Source organism: Rhinichthys klamathensis, unplaced genomic scaffold, assembly GCF_029890125.1.
Source record: "Rhinichthys klamathensis goyatoka isolate OS25496 unplaced genomic scaffold, OSU_Roscu_1.1 h1tg000115l_1, whole genome shotgun sequence".
Classification (NCBI taxonomy): domain Eukaryota; kingdom Metazoa; phylum Chordata; class Actinopteri; order Cypriniformes; family Leuciscidae; genus Rhinichthys; species Rhinichthys klamathensis.
Genome location: NW_026606652.1, coordinates 864,361 through 889,452, shown reverse-complemented (window position 1 = coordinate 889,452; position 25,092 = coordinate 864,361). Strand labels below are relative to the sequence as shown.

General features: G+C 38.9%; 1 protein-coding gene across 1 annotated transcript in view; it reads right to left on the bottom strand.

The window, feature by feature from the left end:
• Positions 1-25,092, bottom strand: part of eys (eyes shut homolog) — a 323,611-nt gene that overhangs the window by 82,926 nt on the left and 215,593 nt on the right. Inside the window, exons 30-34 of the mRNA XM_056254896.1 lie at positions 21,180-21,364; positions 20,961-21,052; positions 15,950-16,100; positions 8,442-8,554; positions 1,535-1,773 (exon numbers count right to left, since the gene is read on the bottom strand). Coding sequence (XP_056110871.1) covers positions 1,535-1,773; positions 8,442-8,554; positions 15,950-16,100; positions 20,961-21,052; positions 21,180-21,364 — 780 coding nt within the window. The remainder of the gene's footprint in view (positions 1-1,534; positions 1,774-8,441; positions 8,555-15,949; positions 16,101-20,960; positions 21,053-21,179; positions 21,365-25,092) is intronic.

The following is a 25,092-nucleotide window of genomic DNA, read 5'->3' as shown; positions in this document are numbered from 1 at the left end:
TTTTCCCGTGAAAATTATTTTGTTGGTCATACTTCCAAAAAGAATAATCTGTGATTCTGAATGCCAGTATCCACACCGGCGAGGCGACTGGCAGCTGCACACTCTCCTCAAACATTGTGTTCATCCGCACTGCGCCGTGTCGAAGTACAACTCACGTAAAGTTGATAATTCCGCAAATAACTGCAATTGCAGATTTCGAACAGAGATGGCGACAAAGAGGAAAAACTGCGGACTGCAGCTTTAAATAATGTTTTATTATAAAAAATAAATGTTATAATAATATTTTATAGTATTATCAACAATTTTACATTGTACAATTAGTTAATAAAAATCCCAATAAAATAAAAATAGTAAAAATGCACTGAAAATCAAACAATTTTTTTATTTAGCTTTAATTTCTATTATCAAACCTCTAATGTGGGATAGACTTATATGACTACTTTAGGCCATTTAAGAATAAACCTAGCTACTTTTCATGCTAACCTACTTTTATGTTATAATAGTTCTCAAAGCAAAAATGTTGTCCCTATAGTGCTTTTTAAAAAAGTCCTTTTGTACCATATTCATGGAAAATTAGTCGTAAAGAAATGTTAAAATAGCTTAATCTGAAAAGGTCTTGTTTTCTTCTCATACAGGAACTGAACTGATCTGTTCACAAAACATCAATCAATGCTTGGCACTGCACAAAAATAGAAAACCTGAAAGAAGAATGTATGATTTTTAGTTAATTTGAAGCCAGGCATCTCACCGCCAGAGAATCTCAATGTTACATCAATAGAGACAGATGAACTTGTAGCTCAGCAAATTAGCTCTTTACCTGAGCATTGGCTTATTGATACATGGCAAAGCTATAGTGAGTCAGCAGGAGCTGGAGCAAAATACAATAAAAAAGCAATTAGCACTATGGAGGAGTTTTCTCACTTTTCCTCAGGTGGTGGTTTTGATAAAAGAAAAAGTCCGTTGTCAGTTCCGAGTTCAGCAAATTGTTAAAGTGTGAAATATTCTTCCATGGCAGCACAGTACAGTAAGTTGAGTGTCAGTCAATATCAATTGGGTTCACTGTGTAAAAGACTTTCACTTCACCAGAATTTAATATCATTCATGTCTTATCCTGGCATGAGGCAGAGGAGGTAAAATGAATCTGGAGAACACGGGTGACAGGGTCACTATCTCATTTGTAGTAGAACTCGGAGGTGAGCAGATAAAAGGGTTTCTGACATTACAACTTGCTTATATGGATCTTACTTTAATCACAGCATCAATTATTTAAAGTCATCCCTGGTCCAACAACAGGGCAAGGTTTCCATTTTACTCTCCGGAAATGTACCATGCATCTGCCTCCAAAACCACTTCTGTATTTTTTATTAGTAAAAACTTTTGGTGGTAGATAATTTCCCGCTTTTGCAGGCGAGATACTACATATTATGACTTGTTTTAAAGTACCGCACCAAGCTTGACCGCTCATTACAGTTAGGTTAAGGTTAGTAATTCAGAAGAGAACATTTGGGCTGTGAGGTCTCACTGGAAGTCTCACCTTGTTCACACAGGCGTCCCGTGAAGTACAGAGGGCAATCACAGAAGAAAGACGAGGCTCCGCTGGGCAGAGAGACGGGCCGACACACTCCGCCGTTGAGACAGATCCCCCGTGGGCAGACAGGTGAAGGCTGGGTGGGTGGGAATATTCGGATACGCCCGCCAGGAGGGGCTTCCTCTGGGATAAGCTGAGGAGGGGAATCTGTGGAGTTTGCTGGTGGGTCATGATGCCATGGAGACCTACAGTAAATAATGTGAGCAAATGAAAAGGCGAGGATTAAAAATGGATCCACTGAAATACATTACCCTGAGACAAATTTACTAATCAGCAATCAACTGCAATTATTTCAGAGCGAAAAAAAAAACATGCATTTAATTCACTGACCTCTTGCAATCCAGTTTATCCAGGCAAATGATTCACAATTACTCCCTTATTCACAAAACTCAGTGATATCTGAGCCTAATCACATCATAAAAATAATCACTTTAAAAGAGATGGTTGTGGCAGGGTTGTGTGGCATTCATAATTTAATCGAGAAGTCCAATTCATTTTCGGAATTTTATTAGAGGTACCAAACAGGATCCAAAATAGCTAATTAAATTTGAATCTAAGGACATAGAAATAAAATGAATTTAAAATCCAAAGAAATTCACATATCTAATTTTGAACAAGAAAACTACACAGACAGACAGATAGACAGACACACAGGTACATAAACAGACAGACAGAAAGAGAGATACATAGACAGATGGACGAATGGACAGACAGATAGTCAGACAGTGAGACAAAGATATACAGATAGACAGACAGACAGACAGACAGACAGATAGAGAGACAGACAGACAGACAGACAGATAGATAGATAGATAGACAGACAGAGAGAGACAGACAGACAGAGAGAGACAGACGTTCAGACAGACAGATAGAGAGAGACGACAGAGAGAGACAGACATTCAGACATACAGATAGACAGACGGACAGAAAGAGGGATAGACATTTAGACAGAAAGATGATAGATAGACAGACAGATAGACAGACAGACAGACAGACAGACAGACAGACAGACAGACAGAGAGATAGACAGAGAGATAGATAGACATTCAGACAGGCAGAAAGAGAGATAGATAGACAGATGGATGAAATGACAGACAGATAGTCAGACAGAGAGACAAAGACATACAGATAGAGAGACAGACAGATAGATAGACAGACAGAAAGAGGGATAGACATTTAGACAGAAAGATGATAGATAGATAGACAGACAGATAGACAGACAGACAGACAGATAGAGACAGACAAACAGATAGACAGACAGACAGACATACAGACAGATATATAGAGATAGATAGAGACAGAGACAGACAGACAGACAGATAGAGAGATAGATAGACAGACAGACATACATTCAGACAGACAGATAGAGAGAGACAGACAGAGAGAGAGATAGACAGACAGAGAGAGATAGACATTCAGACAGACAGATGATAGATAGACAGACAGATGGAGATAGAGAGATAGATAGATAGAGACAGACAGATAGAGAGATAGATAGATAGAAAGACAGACAGATAGACAGACAGACAGAAAGAGGGATAGACATTTAGACAGAAAGATGATAGATAGATATACAGACAGATAGACAGACAGACAGATAGAGAGATAGATAGATAGAAAGACAGACAGATAGACAGACAGAAAGAGGGATAGACATTTAGACAAAGATGATAGATAGATAGATAGACAGACAGGTAGACAGACAGACAGATAAACAGAGAGATAGATAGACATTCAGACAGGCAGAAAGAGAGACAGACAGAAATATGCGTTTTTCTGCTTCATCTACAATCTAGCACTCAGAAATGACCCAACTAGATAAAAAAAAACTATGTGGCAACCAGGGCGGGGCCGAGAGCTGTGGGAACGGAGCAAGGCTGGTGGTATGAATGTTAATGAGCGTCACATGCGCGCCACACCGATCTCGAGTGTCTCCTGGAGGAGCTCCGGAAGGATAAAAGGGGGAGTAACGACAGTAAAATACGAGAGAGGACCAGGCCAGGGACATTATGTTGTGTTTTATTATGTTTATATGCTGCAGTCGTCCGTGAGGGGCTGCCACTTTACTTTCATTTTGTTGTTTGTTTATTTGGTGATTAAAAGTTATGTTGAACGCTCGCCGGTTCCCGCCTTATATACACGATGCAGATTGACCAAATTTTGTGGAGATTTACCTGATTTGCTAGCCTGGCTAACGTCAGACCCAAGTCTCATTGAGACTTGGGTCTGGGAACCACATGTTCATTTTCTCGTATTTGTGGCGTGGTTTACGAATGCCCAGAGCCGTTTATTGGGTGCTAAGAATGTCTATCAAATGCGCCTGTACGTAGCTCATAGCCAATCGTTTCAATTATACCAGATGACGGATGTAGAGCGACAGAAATTAGACGAGGAAGACGACGATGGGTCAGAGATTTATGTGTACACGATGGCGTGTATCTAACGGCCGTTTCACACCGCATGCGTGAGCGGCGCTTATTTTTTTCTGCGTGCATGTTAATCAATGAGTGTATTCACACCGGGCGCCTGAGCGTCGAGCAGGAGCGTCGCGTGAGCAGCGGTGAAGCGGGGATTTCGGCGTCGAATCTGTTTTTGCATTGCTCACGCTCAACTAAAGTGAAAGCACACTTTTGATGGACAAAAATAAATATGATTTCACACAAAAAGTGCCCAAAATGCACAGAATAAGCACGTCTAGTGAGTTTTAGCAAATAAAAGAAAATAAAGACTCAAAAATATTTATAGAAGATTTAGGCTACCCGGTAAAAACTTGTTTTTAATTATTCAGTTTGGGTGAAAGTTGTGTATTATATATATAAAAAACTAAAATAAACTAGCCAGAAAATATTATATATAAACATTCTTTTAGTTTATGTAACACACAGACAGCTATAGGCTAGCACAACCCAAATCAAACCCGAGTGTGTGGTTTATTTGTGTGTTTTGTTTTTTATCCGCGGAGTTGCAGTCTTGTAAACATATCTAAACATATGTCATATCTCATACCTCTACATATCTCTACATATTTTGTAGTTTAACATTTATATGCGAATGTTGTGTAGCTACACCTCCCCATTACAAACTTTCAAGACTATCAATGTTGTAAATGACCAACTTCTAAAAACAAATGTATAGTTGTCTTTGTAAAGAATTGCTCGCTTATATATGTAGCTTTGGAGCCGCTGCTGTGACACTGTACAAACGCTTCCAGTGTGAATACTCTCGCGCGTCTGCAGCTACAGTGACGATGTAGTTACGCTGACGCGGTGTGAAACGGCCGTAAGGCTGCATCGAAAGGTGACTTCGCGTCTGCTGCCATATTGGATCCATGTATGAACAAACTGCTTCAGTGTGTCGCATAGACGCGTCATCGTCTTGCTGCTCTTGCTGCTTGCTGTTCCCTAAATGAGGCGAAAATTTTGGTCCATGGTATCCAGACTACCTAGCAGCGTGAATAAAATCACGCTGCGGCAAGGTAGTATGGGGAAACCCAGGCTACTGATTTGCATAATTTAGTGAAACACTGCAGACTGAAACAATGGAAACTGCACATGCAAATAAGCAGCGCTATCAGTGGGTGACTTCATTCCCCCCTAGAGTTTATTCAGAGGGCCAAAATACATATGGATATAGGCAAGGCAAGTTTATTTCTATAGCACATTTCATACACTATGGCAATTCAAAGTGCTTTACAGAAAGGAATTAAAATAATTACAAAATTAAAGCGAGGAAAATTAAAACAGTTATAAAAGAAATTAAAAGAGATATATGATACAGTTATAAAATTAAGTAAAAGAGTAAAAAGATGATACATAGATAAACTTCTTATCTGGCAAAACACCGGTGAATATACCTCGTCTACATTCCTTAATCTTATAATTACACACAACCAAACAAGCCCAATTTGAAAAAAAATTAAACCACATTTATTTATTAAAAATCTATATAAATTAAAATGATCCCGTTCAACACAAAATGGATGCACATCAGTATTGGCATTTAAATCTAAATACAGCTAGGAAGCATTCTGAAAATCATTTCAGACACCTGAGACAATATATGACGATATGCTATCATTTTAAGGGAAAGAGCAGATCCAACATTCTGCTAAACACTGTGTTTTATGTTAGACGGAAGAAAGAATGGCATATGGGTTCATGAGGGTGAGTAAATAATGACGACGTGAAATTTATGTCAACATTCCTCACAATGAGTCCTGAAAAATATATTGGCCAGTTTCTCCAATACTAGACAAGCAATATACACTTTATCATGTTAAACAACACTAGGCTAATTATTAGAACAAATAAAGGCATTATACAGTGAGAAACTTTCAAAACACAGTTATGCCTGCATATCAATCACCTCTCTAATTAGTGAACACTAAATCAGCTCACAGAACCACCATGATATATCATTCTAATGGTCCTGATTGATGTTTCCTTTAAATTGTAAGTGAGCACCATGTAAAATGCCACAAATTGCTGTTCATTTGGAAACCCTATCTCCACATTCCACTCCAATTCCAGACAGATGAAAGAACAGAATAAATAATATATGATAATAAAGAGAGACCGCAAATCTATCTCATTAAAATATTAACAAGTCTGTGTGGTCACCAATCTCATGCTTGGTGCAAGACTCATTTCCTACTGCTTGGCAAAACAGGGCTTTCTACAGAAAAATCCAAAGTCAAAATGAGTCCTTGCATTTTCTTGGAAACATGAATACACAACGTGTGAAGCCAAACACTTAAATATCCCCAGAATCTCACTCTTGTTGAGCAATTTGTACACAGCATGAATGTACAGCACCTGTGCACTCAAGTGACGTGCTAAATTATAGTTTGTGTGTTTGAGAGACGGCTGACAAGGCTGGCAAATAGCATATATCAAGAGCCATGAGGCAAGAAGGAAAACTACTTTTTTTATGGAAGCAACATAGTGGAGTGAACATAATATCGAACTATCGAAGCCCTGAAATCAGTGTTGGCAAAGCTAATTCCAAATAGTAGCTTGGTTTAAATTAATTCATGATACTTTTTTAAAAGTAGAACTCAGCTACATTGCAGGTTATTATGAAAAAAAAATTAAAATTGGATATAGGAGCTACTTCAAGTGTCAAAATATTTTAACCCTCTGGGCTTCTTCGTTTAGGGGTTACACTTAGCTTCCTCCCGGTCAAAAAAGACTGAAGCCTTAATTTTTGTTCAATAATATTTTTATTTATTATTATTTAGAATTTTTAAAGATTTTTATGATACTTTGCATTAATTATATCATTTTTATGAGCTATTTTTTTCCATTAGAATTAATATAATAATTTAATTATTAATTATTCAATAAATGTAACATTTCACATCAAAATAGAGTGCAGGCTGCAGGTAAAAAAAAATTCAAGTGAGAAGACCACCATCCAGTGGCTTTAAAAATATATAAATGTGTGAAATGTCCTGTAACCGCCTGTAGGCCGGCTGCCTTTTTGATTCCTATTGTTGTTTTAGACATGATTTCTCTATCTTATTCGTTTTTTTTATTTAGATATATATTTAGATATTCTAAAAGACTACTTATTTTATTTTATTTATATTTTTTTAGATAAGTATCAGGTTTTGCATTATGATTACAATCAAACAATAACATTTGTTTAGATAGGGAACACAATGCAAACAGTTTATCTCTCTCGCTCTCTCTCTCTCTGTGAGCAGCCTGTTCTCACGTAAATGTGTCTCTATAGCACGCATTGTGTATTATCGTGCAATTTATACGCGAAAATGGTTTTTACGTGCATATGATACGCAGTTTTCGCGTGCATTTGATACGCAGTTCATTTGCGTGTAATACACACGCACCCCACACCACTAATTCTACCCAAACGTATAATACACACGCACCTCACACCACTACTAAACCTACCCTAACCAACCCATGCATATCCTATGCACGTAAAAACTCATTTTCGCGTATAAATTACACGATAAACACACTGCGTGCTATAGAGACGAATTTAGTGTGATCGGGTTGCTGTGAGTGTGTGTGTGCATTTGAGCGAGTTTTTTGTTTCATTTATTGATTTTATTTTGCATATTCAAAATTTTTGCTGTTGCAGTCTTGCCAGTTTGTGTGTGTGTGTGTGTGTGTGTGTGGGGGGGAGGTGTCTTATTTGCACTCTTGATGTTTTAGAGTGTCACCCCTTCATTGCTGTACACTTTTTTTTCTGCACAGTGGCTGATCTGTAGTTTGTACCACCAAAAGTTTCTCTGAGTTTTTTCTATTTTTTCGTATTTCCCATTCATTTCCTATGTCGGCCATTTTTGACCGGGAGGAAGCTAAATGTGACTATTTTTTTACGACCCTTTAACATATCAGAATCATCTCCTTGATTTGTGTGTGTGTTCACATAGGTAATACAACAAAAGTCACCAAGTTTCATCCCCCCCCCCGATGAAGCAAAAAATATTAAATTTTCAAAACGTTAACGGTTTCGGTCATTTTTGACTGATATATTCATTCAGGTTCAAAACTATTAGATTATAATTTGTCATTTATTCAGAGCAGTATTTATCTGGCTAAATTACATTGAGGTTTGTTGAATGAATGAATCTTGATCAGGGTGACAGCATAAAAATCAGGGTGACAAAGAATGCCAGTTGAAAACACAGCGATGAAGTTTAGAATTTCTCTATAAAAAAGGTACAAAATGCTGTCGTCAAATTTCTACAGTGACACAAATCAGTGAATAATTTCTTTTTGAACAAACTGATTCAATAATATGAATAATTTAAAATTAATTTAGACTCCCCAACACATCACAGAATCGTATTGATTCCTGATGGAAAATCATGTTCAATTACCTGCAGTTGTCAACATTGTTCCTGGCAATGGAATGGTCCACATGGAATCTTCTGAGCTTATTAATTTCGATTATTTCAATGCAGCCGGTGTAGTTGTGGAAAGGCTCGGCTTCCTGAGGGAACACGGAACAACAAAGTCTCAAGCAGTTTTTTCAGAGGAAAACAGAAAAACATCTCAGACCTAAGGGTGAAAACGAAAAACGGCTACAAAGCAGCTATTCTGGGAGAAGAAAGTGCCGTACAACAAAGAGGTTGCATTTTAAGGCACAGTTCACCCAAAATGAAAATTCATTATTTACTCACTCTCATGTCGTTCCAAACCTGTATGCTGTTATTTCTTCTTGGGAACATTTTTACTTTCCATACAACAGTTTATAGTGACCAAGGACTTGCAAGGACAAAACACAACAAGAAAAGTAGTATGAATTGTGCTCACTATATTCCAAGTCTGAACACAATGCGATAGCTTTGTGTGTTGAATATGCTGAAATTTAACAGCTTACAAGTCTGGAACTAGACAAGTGAGTAAATATTGAAATAACTTGAATTTTTTGGTGAACTATACATTTAAAATTGATTCCCACAAAAAATATACGTATTAATACAATGACACTTTACACTCAAATAATAATAATCAATGTATAAATGCCACAAATGCAACTGAATGTTTTTTCAAAGGCAATAAAGATTCTTCAAATGAGACAGAAATGGCTTATGAAAAATTACCAGAAGGAGAAACTGCATTGATATATATATATATACAGTATATATATCCTCAATTTCATTAGCAGTTCAGTGAAAAGAGAAAAAAAGCATGTGGATCCAATCTTTGTTGTCTAGACGAATACATCTCACCCTCTCCCTTTTCTTCTCCTAACAGTATCTCAAGTGCCCGTGACCTGCTTCTAGCTGCCTGAAGGAAAATGAAAAGTATGCCTGCTAGTTTCAAAGAGATTTATCACTGTCAATATGTAGACCTTGACAGTTTTTTGAAGCCCTCTGAACCAGTTTTTAGTAAGCTGAAAATTACTGTAAAATTCATGTCCATTTTAATCCAAATTAAGCTGTTGTTATCTCTGCGGTAAGTGGTCAGGTAACACGACACAAACCATCAATCTTTCCTAGTTTCCACTTTCTCAGTTGACTTGTCCACAACCTTTCCAGTCATTTGCTAATACTGGATAAGGATTTTTTTTAGATTCGTTGATTAATCATTCAGACCAATTTGTGAATCTGTTTGATTCAAAAGAATCTCAGCAAAAGTGAGATTCACTACTAAATCGAACATTTTTAAAGTGCCCCAATTATGCTAGTTTGAAGCTTCCTAATTTTGTTTTGGAGGTCTCCTACAATAGGTTTATATACATCTAAGGTCAAAAAACACTTACATTTTCTCATAATATACATTGTACATCACCTTATTTTTCAAATAGTCTGAAAACGGTTCGTTTGAAGATTCAGTCTCTCTAAACCCCTCCTTTCCTGCTACTCTGCTCTGATTGGTCAGATGGCCCAGTCTATTGTGATTGGCTGACCGCTTAAAGCGCGTGTCGGAAACGAAATGCCCATTACCACATCTGAATTTCAGATAGGCTTCCTCAGCGCTTAATACACCATAACACGTATAGTAACGATAGAGTCGTTTTTTTCCAATATCAATTCCAGAGTTCTTATCCTTTTGAAGTGCAAGACATGACGACAACACGAGGCAAACTCTTCCAGGCCTACAACTACAGTGTTTGAGGCTGGGTCAAATTAGACATTGTTCGCGGGCAGCCAGTGAAATGCAAATTTGTTACATTAGTCAATTTTTCCACCGTCGGGCCGAACGGTTCTAAGAATGGTAAGGAAAGGGTCCATTTATGTTTCTATTTCAGCTTGGTACAGCATGGCACACTTGGTCCGGAATTCTAAGCACGGTTTGCTAACCATGTTGAACCGTGCTGGAAAAATGCATGTAGTGATGTCGCCACCCAGGATTGGTCACTTGTCTGTTGCCTGGCTGCCAGTTCTCTGTAGCTGGCTAAGCGCACTATTTGAGTGACGTAAACACAAATTAATAATAAAATTAAAAGAAATATCGATTCTTTCTTTTAGGAGACAATAATATTATTTGTCGTGCACTTTGATCTTTAAAACTTTGCAGACCTTTTACATTCACAAACAGCTATATTACACACTGCATGAAAGGTAATATTTGAAAAAGCATAATAGGGGCAATTTAAGGCTTATGAGCAATATTAACTATAAACACATATGATTTTTCCATGACTCTAGTTCTTCAATTGATGAAAGATGAAATTACACAGTAAAAAAGATTGTGGCAATTACAATAATCATAACTTAAAATTTTGCGCAATAATAATTTAAAGGTGCCCTAGAATGTTTTTTTTTATTATTTTATAATGTTTCCTGGGTTGCCCTTATAATGTTAGTATGTTTTTTAGATAAATAATCATAATTCAGAAATAAATGGCATTTTTCTTGCCTGCTTTTAGCCTCTGATTTGAACACTCTGTTTGAAGGGCCGTGTCTGCTGTGGGATTCAGTGTAGCCAGCCACTGCTGTGATTGGCTGACATGCTTGCATATGAAATAGCTAGTACGCATTACATGTGAAACTCTCTCGAATACTTTTACTACTGCTATTATACGTTTTTACTATAACAGCTATCGAGATTAACGAATCGTGAGATGTTTTTAAAGTATTTAGATCTATTCCCATCACATAAAATGTTGCCGTGATGAGCATTGAGCAGATGACAGTGTCACAGGCCGGAGTGGCCGACCCACCACCACCTCTAATAGGTGTGTCACCTCGAGGAGCAAACCAGTGAAAAGGCGGGACAACAAGGGTAAAGGAATAAAAATATTTGCTTTATTAAGTTAAGAACAAGAATATTAAAAGTCAATCCGCGTATCTTCTCTAGGCTTCGAATAACGGGTAGTAGTTCCTCTTCAATGGTTACTGGACTCTGGGCAGATGGCTGCTCAGACAGCAAAGCTTCACAGTGGAACAACAAGGGCCAGGTAGGTGGCGGGTAATAACAACTCCTCTTCGGTGGATACTGGGCTCGGGGCAAATGGCCACTCAGACAGCGGAGCTTCACAGTGGAGCAACGAGGGCCAGGTAGGTGGCGGATAACGTACGACAACTCCTCTTCGGTGGGTATTGGACTCTGGGCAGATGGCCACTCGAACAGCGGAGCTTCACCGTGGAGCAGCAAGGGCCAGGTAGGTGGCGGGTAATGTACAATGACTCCTCTTCGGTGGGTATTGGACTCTGGGCAGATGGCCACTCAGACAGCAGAGCTTCCCAACGGAACAGCGTGGACCAGGTGGGTTCTCAAGCGACAGAGCTTCACAGTGGAGCAGCAAGGGCCAGGTAGGTGGTAACGTATTCCAACTCCTCTTCGGTGGATACTGGACTCTGGGCAGATGGCCACTCGGACAGAACTACACAACGGAACAGCGTGGACCAGGTGGGGTCTCGAGCGACGGAACTTCACAGTGCAGTGGAGCAGCAAGGGCCAGGTAGGTGGCGGGTAATGTATAACAACTCCTCTTCGGTAGATACTAGACTCTGGGCAGATAGCTACTCAGACCAAGCTTCACAACGGAACAGCGTGGACCAGGTGGGTGCTCAGGCGACAGAGCTTCACAGTGCCGTGGAGCAGCAAAGGCCAGGTAGGTGGCGGGTAATGTACAATGACTCCTCTTCGGTGGGTATTGGACTCTGGGCAGATGGCCACTCAGACAGCAGAGCTTCCCAACGGAAGAGCGTGGACCAGGTGGGTTCTCAAGCGACAGAGCTTCACAGTGGAGCAGCAAGGGCCAGGTAGGTGGCGGGTAATGTATAACAACTCCTCTTCGGTAGATACTAGACTCTGGGCAGATGGCTACTCAGACCAAGCTTCACAACGGAACAGCGTGGACCAGGTGGGTTCTCAAGCGACAGAGCTTCACAGTGGAGCAGCAAGGGCCAGATAGGTGGTAACGTATTACAACTCCTCTTTGGTGGATACTGGACCCTGGGCAGATGGCCGCTCGGACAGCAGAGCTTCACTCTTAGTCTTTTGATGGGGAACACAGAGTCACTTATCAGTATACAACACAATCGAATTAGTCGATCTCACCAGTGTGGTCTAGACGGTGTCGGCCTCCTCAGAGCTCTCCGTCGACTCCGTTACTTTGCCCCAGAAAACAGGAGGGACTGGAAGACCTCTCTGTATAACACCTCTTCGATAGACATGGAATCATTTAAACAACATAGCTCAGCGGCCCCGGTATGGAAGGAAGTCTGCTGTGATTTGGAGTGGAAAGCAAAAACCCCAAATCCACACTCATACAAATTCACCAGAACACTTCAGGAACTCACTTGTGCTCACTTCCACAATTTGACTGCAAAATTGAACAGACTCACGGTGCACCCCAAGGCATTCCTCTCACCATCCAGTTGACATTTCCTCCCCAATAGATCGAATAAGCAGGGGCTGAACACGAGTCAGTTTAACACTGTTGTTCACTGGCATCGAAGAAATCAGAAGATGTTTTGGTTAATTCCCAGCCTCCAGACACACGACTCAACCACCACAGTAGAAACTGTAAATCTTTATCTTCTCTTTAGAATTACAAAGATGGTACTTAACTGTCCCAGGCTGCCACAGTAATGATCAAAAGTCAATCAGAAGAAGAGTTGAAGCTCAGCCAAACTCACAACGCGTTTCCCACGATCCTCATTATTCATTCAAAGACGATATAGCTTAATTCTTCACCCACTTGAATTGATAGGAGTCTTCACAATCTCTGTCCCACTGCCTGTATCCCTCCGAATCCACCACCACCACGTCTCTTCTCTCATCAAGAATGGCTTTTATAACACTCTCTCCTAATACGTGTCCCAATCGCGGATCATAATCCCACGCGCCGCCACCTGACGCGAGTTTTCTAATCAAGCCTCGCCCGCCGCCATGATCTCCTCACGGGGAACCGGAACCGTCATGGTGTTCGGCCGTCATTGTCCCCCAGGGGAACATATCCCCAAAAAGAAAGGTTCCGCCAAGACGCTTGTCCCCCGTGACAACAGTGTGTTGAGAAACCTCTAGAGATGATTTATTGTTGGAAATATTTACAACATTATTAAGAATACAAAGAGTTGGAACTGATGTACAGTTTTGTTGGGTTCCTGCTCATGCTGGTGTAGAGGGAAATGAGAAGGCAGATGAGATTGCTAAGAGAGCGTTGAATTTAAACAAGAATGATATTATGAAAGTTCCATTTGGAAAAGGTGAGGCTAAATCATTAATTAATAAGGTAGTGAGGGATTTGTGGCAGAAGAAGTGGGACTCAGATAACAAAGGAAGACACTATTATAATATACAAAAATCAATCACAGTGAAAACATATAAAGGAAAGTGTAGAAAAGAGGAAGTGGCTCTTGCAAGACTAAGACTTGGACATACTGGATTAAAGTCAACTTTGTTTTTAATGGCAAAATGCATTTCTGATAAATGTGACAGTTGTAATGTACCAGAAAATGTTGAGCATGTTATTTTGTGGTGTAATAAGTATAGTGCTGAGAGGATCATTTTACGTGGGAAAATGTACGGATTAGAACGTGGATGGAATTTGGAAGGGATTTTAGGAAGGAATGAGAAGATGAGGGAGTGCTGGGAGGCTCTCTTTCGTTTTCTAAGAAATACAGGATTAGATAATATTATATAGGTTAGATATAGTTGAGTTAGTTTCTTTTGCATATTTGTGTGAGTATGTGTGTATACATGTATGTGTATGTAAGTATATGGGTGTATATGTGTAAGTGTGTGTGTGTGTTTAATAATTATTATTATTATTAGCAATTTTATATATATATATATATAAGTTGTTGTTGTTTTTTTTTTTTTTTTGTTGGTTTTTATTTATTTATTTATTTAGTTTATTTTTATTTTATTAAGACCTGAAGTATGTAAAGCCCTGATATTACACACTCCTGTACAGTAGGTGGCGGTATGCACCTATAAACACTGGTTTGCGATCCGCCATTAAACTGAAAGAAGAAGAAGAAGAACAGTGTGTTGATCGCGAGAATGAAGATCTTATCATTGCAAAGCATTTTCTGCACTCTCACCAATGCAAACACGATGATGTAAATACAGTAAGAGCTTCGTTGTGCAGTAACGTGCGTCATTGATTTCATAACGAGTTTGGCAAGTGTCCAGATAAACTCGCGCTGTGTGGAAAGATTGTTCTTTGATCGCTTTCTGCATATAATTTGTTCACAATTTAAATACGATTATTTTCATCCTACTAATAGAAACGATGTGAAGTTGATATTTTAGTCACTGGCTTGACTTACTGATGCATAAACAGTATTGAACGATTTTGAGAGAAAGATTACCTGTCTGAACTTGAACAATTACACATCAGAAAGTGTTGCTTGGTAGCTCGATCCGAGGCCAGCTCTGTATTGGCCCAAGTTGAGGAAACAGTCGGTGAAATGTTTGGAAATTTCCAGAGAAAATAAAATTAACCCATTGTTTCTTCAGAGGCTCAGATGAAGGAACTAAAAAATACTTTTGTGATGTGTACATCCAAACACTGAGCAACTGCCATGCTTCGGCTGCGCAGTTCCGCCTGGCATTGAGGGCTGGCATATGCAAATATTTGGAGGCGTACATATTAATGATCCCGACTGTTGCATCACAGTCGGGTATAGGCTATGTGGAGATTCGCCTGTTTTTCAGGGGTGTTTTTCAAAAACGAGATTTAACTAAGAAGGAGAAAACAATGGTGTTTGAGACTCACTGTATGTCATGTCCATGTACTGAACTCTTGTTATTTATGCTAACATAAATTCAATTTCACATTCTAGGGCACCTTTAACTGGAGTGAATTTGAGATAATTCAAATATTGGATATACTTAATATTACATTTCCAATTAAGAAAACTTTACATTTTAAGGAAGCATGAACACTTATTTAAGTTGAAACAACTTTTGTTTTTCAGTGATAGACTACTATTCAAAAGTTTGGGATCAAGAAGAATTTATTTTATGCTCATCAAAGGCTGCATTTATTTGACCAAAAATACAGTAAAAACTGCAATATTGTAAAATATTAAAACTATTTTATATATTTTTTTAAATAAATGTAATTTTTTTTAATAAATAACTGTTTTCTATTTTAATGTATTATTAATATAAAATGTAATTTATCCCTGTGATGGTAAAGCTGAATTTTCAGCATCATTACTCCAGTCTTCAGTGTCACATGATCCTTCAGAAATAATTCTAATATGCTGATTTGGTGCTCAAGAATAATTTATAATTATTTTACCATTGAAAACAGTTGAAAAATCAGGATACATTTTTTTCAGGATTCTTTGACAGTTCCAAACATTTATTTGAAATAAAAATCTTTTGTAACATGTCACTTTTTATCAGTTTAATTAGCCTCAATGGTAGTGAAAACTTTTTCTCAGGATGTGACTCACACAGAATCAGTTCTTACTTTATTGGGTGAATGCCAGACAGCAAGACCTCCTATGAAGAGATGGTCAGTTCTCTGTAAACTCACGGCTGATGTGTCATTTCTTGGAATACTTCTGACAGTCTTAAAGCCAGAAATAGTGACTTCGGCTGCACAGTGAGAAAAATATTGCCTGTGGAATAAAAAAGATAAAAACAAACTAAAGGAGCAGTGTGATATGCATACGAACAAAATGTTCTCTGTCTTGTTAGACACCATCATTTCAGGCTCCTGTTTCCTGTATCTCTTCACCTAATGGCTGTAAGTGCACTCAATAAATGATCTTTAGTATTAATACCACAGACGTCTTTTAAGGCAATTCAGTTTATGTTAATAAGACACATTTGCTACGCCTAAAGGAGAACACAATTACTTTAAAAGCTAAGCACTTCTAATGCTCGCTTTATCTGTTATTATTTTCCGCTTTTAATATTCAGACCAAAAACAGGTTATGCTGAATGACTCCTAATGAATGTGTTGTTTCCATGGATAAGAGATACATTAAGGCATTGAGAAAGAAAAAGGGTCCACAGTGAATTCATTACCCAGTTCAGCATTTAAAATATCATGGTTTTCATAGTTTTCAACTAGAACTAACAGTCACTGTGTGATTTAAGGCCATGTATGTATGCAAATGGTTTAATCTTGTTTAAAATATCAGCATATCATAACATAATGTATGTACACAGCATAAAAAATACGGTTGCAATTACAACAACTGTAAATCGTTTCATTGCCAGTTAAATGCTAATTAAAATGGCAGGCTACTGTTGTAACACTGTAAATCATGACAGAAAAAAATCCACTAAGCAAAACAAATGATTTGCTACGCTCAAGGGCGTCTTTCACCTGCGGCTAATTGTTTCCTCTCTTCCTTTTAAAGACATCTTATGCGTCTCGGACAGACTGTTCCGGAGATGTACCCAAGCCTTGGGAGTTTTCCAAAGCTTATTCTGCCCTTCCAAACAACAGGGGAGGAAAGATAATTACCTCAGTGTGGATTCTGGGATAACTATGTGCAGCTGGAGGATTGGCCTACAGATGCTCAGCTCATAATAGCAGTACCCCCCACCCCCCACCCCCCACCAGCCTTGATATCCGTCTCCCTCTTCCCTGAGGTTCAGAGAAGCCAATCTTGACTGATTTGTTAAGCCTGTAATTCACAGGCCGTGGAGTTTTTCCTCTAGCTTTGCTCCACACCTGAGGAGGACAGACCACCAGGCCCTGGACGTCCTCCCTCCGGAGCAGCCGGAGAAACTGTTAGTTTGGAAGAGCTCCAGCCTGGCATCTCGCCAGAGAGCCACTGGTCCCATTGAGTCTTTGAGAAGACAGTTCCCCAGCAGGACTCACAGAGAATGCTCCTTTCACTTAGAAATTGCTTTAAATGCAACAATAAAGCACAGCACGGTCCTTTCACGCTTCCACTTGGTCATGTGAGACATGAATAAGGGAGTGAAACTTAAAGCATTGCACTGAACCTGTTTTTGAAAACAAAAACATATTTTATATTTTTCCCTGTGGTCCACCTACATTGTTTTGTGCACAAAAAACGGTTGTTACTGAATTTGACATGACCATTTTCCACCCTCTCTGAGTCTTTTTTTGTGCCTTTAAGAATTCAGTAACACTTTATTTTGATGGTCCACTTTAGACTGTTCTGTTGACTATAAGGAACGTTGCACCTACATGTAAACTAACTGAATCCGGGGGATGCTGCTGCTTCATGTTTCACATTGCTCATAATTTACTCGGGGTTAACAATTAATCCTGAGTATTTATAAACTGAAGTTTCACATTGTACATTCCTAAAACCTGGGTTAATGTTCTTTTTAGCATGCAAACTGTGTACATAAAAGCTCTAGCATTGCACATCCTTGTATTGTCGACTGTATTGTCGAGTTTATACTGAATGGATACTTTGGACTGAAGGTTTACTTTGGACTCAAATTCTTGCGTTTTCTGTCGGCATTTCCTCTCAAATGCTGAATTTACTGTTTATACAATGTGCAGTGTTTCCGTGACTGTACAAAGCACGCAAATAAGTACGCGATTGGTTGTTTACACCGCAAAAGCGGTGCTCCAGAGCAGGGTTTCATAACCCTAGGTAAGAAGCAGTACTAACCCCGCTTCTAAGTGTGAAAATTTCCTTTACCCGGGGGAAAGCAGGGTTAAGGAAGACGATAACCTGGGGTCAAGCAGAGAGTGAAAAGCCCTAATTAGAATATGATTTGAGGAATGTACTGAATTTCAATTCAAAGAAATTCAACACAATGCCACAACAGACACATAAAATTAGACACATAAAAATGTTTTTGTTAAAAAACTTAAATGTTAAAACTAATTTATTTCCTGATATGTAGAATATAATTGTTATAAGTACAGAACTTTTAAGACAATTAACAGCCATTAATTTCAATTTGTCACTCTTGTCATTTAAAAACAAACAAACAAAAAACTCAATGTAATCATGCATGTTAATATGAATTAAGTGTAAAAAAAAACCCTCTTACTAGCCTTTACTGTGTAAAGTTATAGGCAATTTTACAACTTTGTTGCCATGACAATGCAGTGCCTAAAACCTCATGCCAAATCATCCAAAATTGGCCTACTGGTATTTAATTCCATTTTAAGTGCCTTCATAACCTTTTTTTAAATGTAAGGAGGATAGATAAAAGGATAAATAAAAATCCGTAATAAAAATATTACTTTAAATACTAAGAGCTATACTAGATTTAACACCTGGTTAGTGAATAAGCCCAATGAAAAAATTCAGCCCAATGACATGACACAATTGTCGGATAGTACGCATCTGTATGTTTTAGTACAACAAACTCTATTTCAAAAGATCAAGGAAACTTTTAAGAGATGGTCTCTCAGTCCTGATTTTTTGTTTTCTTTTGACAACACTCTTTCAGCAAGTCTTTTGCTAGTTGGCACAAAAGTAAATGACTGATTTGTGCAGCTGGTGTATCCTGGAAGCTTTTCAAAATCTCTATGAAAAACAGACATAAACAGGCTGACGCACTCAAGATCGGGAGATGGCTAAAGCGTCAGGATGTGAAGAGGCTGTGCTGTCTCTCAGAGATTCAAAATCTGATGAAATCTTTCAATGACTGTGTGACCGTGCATTTCACTTTCTGCTGAAGCGGATGAAAAGAAACAAATCTAATGGACCTGTATGAATTGTGCTTTTGAACATCAAAGACCTTTCAGCAATTTTTCAGCTCTCAGTCAAAATACCCAGAACTAGCAGCAAATCTGGGGTTAGACTGCACCTATTACAGCGTTAAAAAAATAATAAAACTGGAGAGAAATACTCATCATGTAAATGAATAATATAATGGGCCCTATCTTGCACCCAGCGCAATTGACTTTGTACACCGACGCATGTATCATTCCTATTTTGCACCCGTGCAAAGCGGGCTTTTCCCTCCACAGACGCACGCCGGCAAACTAGGGAATGAACTTGCGCTCACTGGGCGGTTCAGCGCAAAAAAGGAGGCGTGTTCCGGCGCAAACAATCCCTGGTGCTATTTTGCAGTTCCAGAAAACAATTGCGCCACTGACCAGAAAAAAACCTAGTCTAAAGTCAGTGGCGCGTTGTGCGTACATTCAGGTGATATTTTAAGCGCGCATGCTTGGCCATAATACAGTGTGAACAACGCGCATACACTGTAGAAGATTCTCTCATCTAGAGATACTTTTTGCAAATGATACATTATTATAAGGAAAAATATTAAAACACGAGGGAAATCATTGTTGTGTCCATGACGATGGGAAAAATAGGCATAAAGCTTACACATTTACCCAAATTTAGCCTGGTGTTTGAGGTGTTAGTGAGGCCAGCAGGGGGTGCTCACCCTGTGGTCTGTGTGGGTCCTAACGCCCCAGTATAGTGACGGGGACACTATACTATCAAAGAGCACCGTCCTTCGGATGAGACGTTAAACCGAGGTCCTGACTCTCTGTGGTCATTAAAAATCCCATGATGTCTTTCGAAAGAGTAGGGGTGTAACCCCGGCATCCTGGCCAAATTTGCCCAGTGGCCTCTGTCCATCATGGCCTCCTAGTCATCCCCATATATATATACACTGATTGGCTTCATCACTCTGTCTCCTCTCCACCAGTAAGCTGGTGTGTGGTGAGCGTTCTGGCGCACTATGGCTGCCGTCGCATCATCCAAGTGGATGCTGCACATTGGTGGTGGTTGAGGAGATTCCCCCTTCCATGTGAAGCGCTTTGAGTGCCTAGAAAAGCGCTATATATATAAAAAAAAAAAAATGTAATGAAATTATTATATTCATGTTTAACCGAAGCTAATTTGGGTGGGTTTGTCCCATCCCCAATGTCACTTCTCTTTCTTTTACGGCCCTGACGAGAACATCGATCTCCTCGGCTGTGAACCGATTCTGAAGTATTGCACCACCGAGTATTGCGCCATGGAACAAGCGAACCTCGTCCATCATGCTCTTAAAGGGAACGTGATATGACGCTCTTATTGGTTTGTTTCCCGTTACGCCCAAACCACACCTATGAATAATGAAGCTACTTCAGACCAACCCCTTTTAGATTTGCGTCGAGCGCAAGAGTCATTTATCCCGCCAGTTAAATAGCAACAGCGCCGAGATCCGCCCACAAAGTTACTTGCGCTTTGCACTTGTAACTGTACCAATGTATAAATGTAACTGTACCAATGTATTTTACCTGTACCAATGATCTCGATGCCATTTAATCGGCTGTCACATGTCAGTTGCCCTGTTATTGGACACTTTTTCTTGGAGAATAAATAATCCATCACTGACTTTAAATCAAATTATTTTCTGTTGTCTATATTTCAACTTATTTATAAGCTAAAAAAGGCTACCTTTACATTACTAACCATCTGTTTCCAGTTTTTAAACTTTTCCACGTCCATTACACAAAGTAGACATCTGATTCATTTTAACCTCTATGATCTCAAACTATTTGGATACTGGAGGACAAATTCTCTTACCTCAAAAGCACCACATGCTCAGTTCCATCAGCAACCTGCTGTGCTGTATTGATCCGCTGAACTCCCTCATTTTGGTTGCAAGAAAAGTTGTACTGGAGTGTGTGGGTAATGTGGGTTAGTTCCATCTAATTATTCTTCATCCCATTTTTTGATCCATTATTTGTAATGGTAATGGCATGTACAGTGTGTCATGCAATGTATATGCATATGCAGTTTTACCTGAAGCGTTCCATTGGAAATGTAGAGTTTGATGAAGAAGACACCTTTTTTGGCACTGGTCACATACAGAAGCGTTCCGTACATGGATTCAGTCTGGAATCTCATTGTGACACTGAGCGTAGCACCAATTTCAATGCCCTCAAACTCCAAAAAGGATTTCCCAGAATATCTCCCAAAACTAATATCTGTAGGAGAGAAATGTAGGCAGTTAAACAGTGTCAGCGTAGTTTTTCTCAACTTGAATAGTGTAAAGTAAAAGTCGACATGTGTGGATGTGTGTTGGCTGTACAGAGCCGAAATTTGCATAGATATCGGATAATTTATTTCATTATGGGTGTTAGTAAACAACTTTTTTTTCCATAATTATATATAGAATTGCATTATATATAATACAATAATATTACATCCTGCGTACATGAAAATGTAGCCTTACCCAACGGTGAATTATAATGAGAATGAACATCACAGAACCTCTGTTGTCATGTCACTCCAAATAAAAAGTGGGCAATGCTTATTAATATTCAGTACTGTATTGTGAAATAAGAAACTGTGTGAGAACATGAGTCAATAAGAATGGAGAATCTGAATAAAAATAATGAATAAAACCTGAATAAACTGGAAAAACAGGAATATGAATTAAGTCTTGCATGGAAGAGAAACTTTTGTGACAGTTATTTATAATAATTATTTGAATATTTTAACATTTTACTGTCCGTATTTCATTCTACCACAATCCCTTTTTAATTAAAACTGAAGAAAGCATACGAGTAACACATTATGAACACTAGAAACCAAAGAATTGATATCCTCCACATTAAATTCCCAATGAGCCAATATTTCTCAATTAAGCCTGTATTGTTCTACCAGTTTTTAATGTTTCAGGGTTACAAAGGATCACAGTGTTCTTAGAACTATGAATATTAGTTAATGCTAATTATAATAATGTTTAGCTCTGAGCAGAAAGAATAAGCAATGAGTATTTTTTTAACAGCGACTTAAAGCTAAAATAAAACTAATACCACTAATAGTATTTTTGCAGTATGCAGTACAGAACAGTATGTAGGCCTATATGTTGTTATTTTTATGGTTTCCGCGTCGCAGCCGTAACCCCTTATTTACCCTTTATTTAGGTTCCACTTTATTTCGATAGTCCACTTTAGACATTCTACTAACTATAAGTAACTTTTCAACTACATGTCAACTAACTCTCATTAGAGTATTAGTAGACTGTAGTAGACTGTCAGTAGAGTGTTAGTTTATGGTTAGGTGTTAGGGTTCGGGTTAGTAGAATAAGTTGACTTGTAGTTGCAAAGTTACTTATAGTCAGTAGAATGTCTGTTGGGGGACCAACAAAATAAAGTGTTAGCAGATCATCTATTAATACTCTAATGATAGTTAGTTGACACAAAGTTGCAAAGTTACTTATAGTTAGTAGAATGTCTAAAGTGGACTATCGAAATAAAGTGCCGTGTCGCAGCCTTAACGCGCTGCAGACGCATAAGGGGTAACACAAAAAGTAAAAAAATAAATACATAAATAAATATAGAACCCAAACTAAAGTATTAAAGTCAATTCACAGTGTTGCCACCAATGCAATTTACAGTAATAAGTTCATTGCACTTTTTTTAACCACTTTGAATTAACATTCACAGAAAATCTTGCTGAAACGTTGGCAGACAGAAATCATTATGAGTATCCGTTATATGGATGAAGATGTTATAATAACAATTTTCACAGTCTACAAAAGTTCAAACGATCTCAGAGAAAGATTTTCCACATTTGATGAAAGGTTTTTTGTTTTTTTAATTAGCGTTATACTGTGCTTTAATTTGGCTTTCAAAAATCGGAGAGCCCGTAAAACAGGTGGCTGCAAGATCCCCGTCTTTCATTTTAAAGGTCTTTTATGATAACTGCGCCTGGTACAGTAGCTCCTTTCTCTCGCAGGAGTGTGATCAAAGCTAAGAGTGACCCATTACCTGCCATGACTTGGTGCATTTCTAAAGGCAGTTTTTAGTTCTCCTTTAATTGGGGGGGACAGAAGAATAACTCTCCAGAGGAAGTCTATTCCAATTACTGGTAGGAAAGGGCCGCTCGTCTAATGTTTTACCGCTGTCAGAGGATCCTCTGAAGCCACTGATGTTCACCTCGAAATGTCCTTACCACTGTAGTGCATCTATCATTTTAGACAAAATAACAATCTCTAATCCTTAATGAAATCTAAAAGCATTATATGTTTAACATTTCAAAGGAAGCAGTCATTCAAACGCTACATGGTAGCTAAAAAGCACAGGGACATGGCAGTTAGCATTTATCATATTTTGTAACCTAAGAGCTGATAAAGCTAAAAAGGGCCTATCTTTCTTTCAGCAAGTGCATCGTACATGAGAGTGGCTTTCTAAGAGAAGGTCTAAGATGATCTCTTTACTGCGTAAACCTCTTTCTGTCAGCTTGAGAAACTTCAGCCCTGTACAATGAGGGTTTTTTAGCAGAAATGAACAGTAACCCGCATGATACTTGCAATAGCACATGGTTTTCCAAGAAAGGCACATAAATTCTCCTCGCAAAGAGAGTGAGGGACTGTCTGAGAAAAATTATACCAGCTTATTACATGCCTCATTTTAAGCTACTATATCCTGCTCTCTGTCATCCATATCAGTTAGCAATTATGGGACATTTTCAGAGACTTCCAGCCTCTTTGAGCTCATTTAGGGTACTGATGCGGACAAACTTAAAAGACCGGCTCTGACTTGAGCAATTTGGCCAGAGCATTAGCGTTGGTCTGGAGTTAATGCCCTTCAATCTCAAATAGTTCCTACGAAAAGGTCTCGCCTCTGGGTATTTTGCAATGAATCGCTCAATAATGCGGACCTGCCTGCGGTATTCCTCCCTCCATGTGATTGACCGATGCTAGGCTACAAAACAGAAGCGTGCATTTGGTGATTGCTGTCACGATTAATGGACCGACAGCAGATGAAGCCTTTATCAATATTTGCTTGACTTTAAATCTTTTTAATGCAGAAATCTTTTGATCTGCCGCTGAAGGTCTCTGGGGCACTTTGCCGATTAAGTAGCTTGTAGAAAAATCCCCTTGCGTCTGCTAAGTCCAGCACTCCATAATAGGACAAATATCTCAGAGTGAGGCCTGTGACTAAAAGAATGGAGACTTATCGGGAAACCAGAGGCTGTGATCTCTGATTAATGAGGATGAATGCAGGGCGACTACGGAGGGTCTACCTTCTCCCTCCCCTGGTGTTCCAGGCAGGTTTACCAGCGCTGATGATGGAAAATTACCCCTCTGAGACTGAGCCATTCATTAATTTGAGATGCTTGTTTGGACTGATATAAGGCTTTCACGCAGTCCATGATTGCTGCTAGGAGGCAAACGCTCACCTCATTAGCCGTTAACTCCAGATTCCTTTTTGAGATCTGCATTTCAGCCACTAACTTCTCCACGTGGTTGGCACACAATCTGCTCTGGCGGGTTCTTTAACATTCAAATCGTTCAAAACGGTCAATAGGGACAGGTGATTGCGAGCTCATTCAGCGGTTGTTATCGACAGAGAAGAGCTATGAAAGGCACACTACAGGAAATATTTAACACAAAACTCGGTGGATAAAATAAGTCCGCAAACACTTTTAGGGTAGTTATTGCTTGTGAAATGCTGACTCGGCTGGACCGCTGCCAGCTGTGCTGATGAACACTATTATGGGATGTATATAGATCTCTGTAAAGGGAAAACAAGAGAGAGAGTGGGTGTGCGAAAAAGATCAGCGTTTTCCTTACGGCCATTCAAAAATACCGCTGTTTAAAGGCACACTATGCAGGAATTCCGTTTTTGTCAAACAGCGACCCCTAGAGTCGCTGTGGAGTACTTGTATTTAACGTTACTGCCGTAAATGCCACTCACGCAGA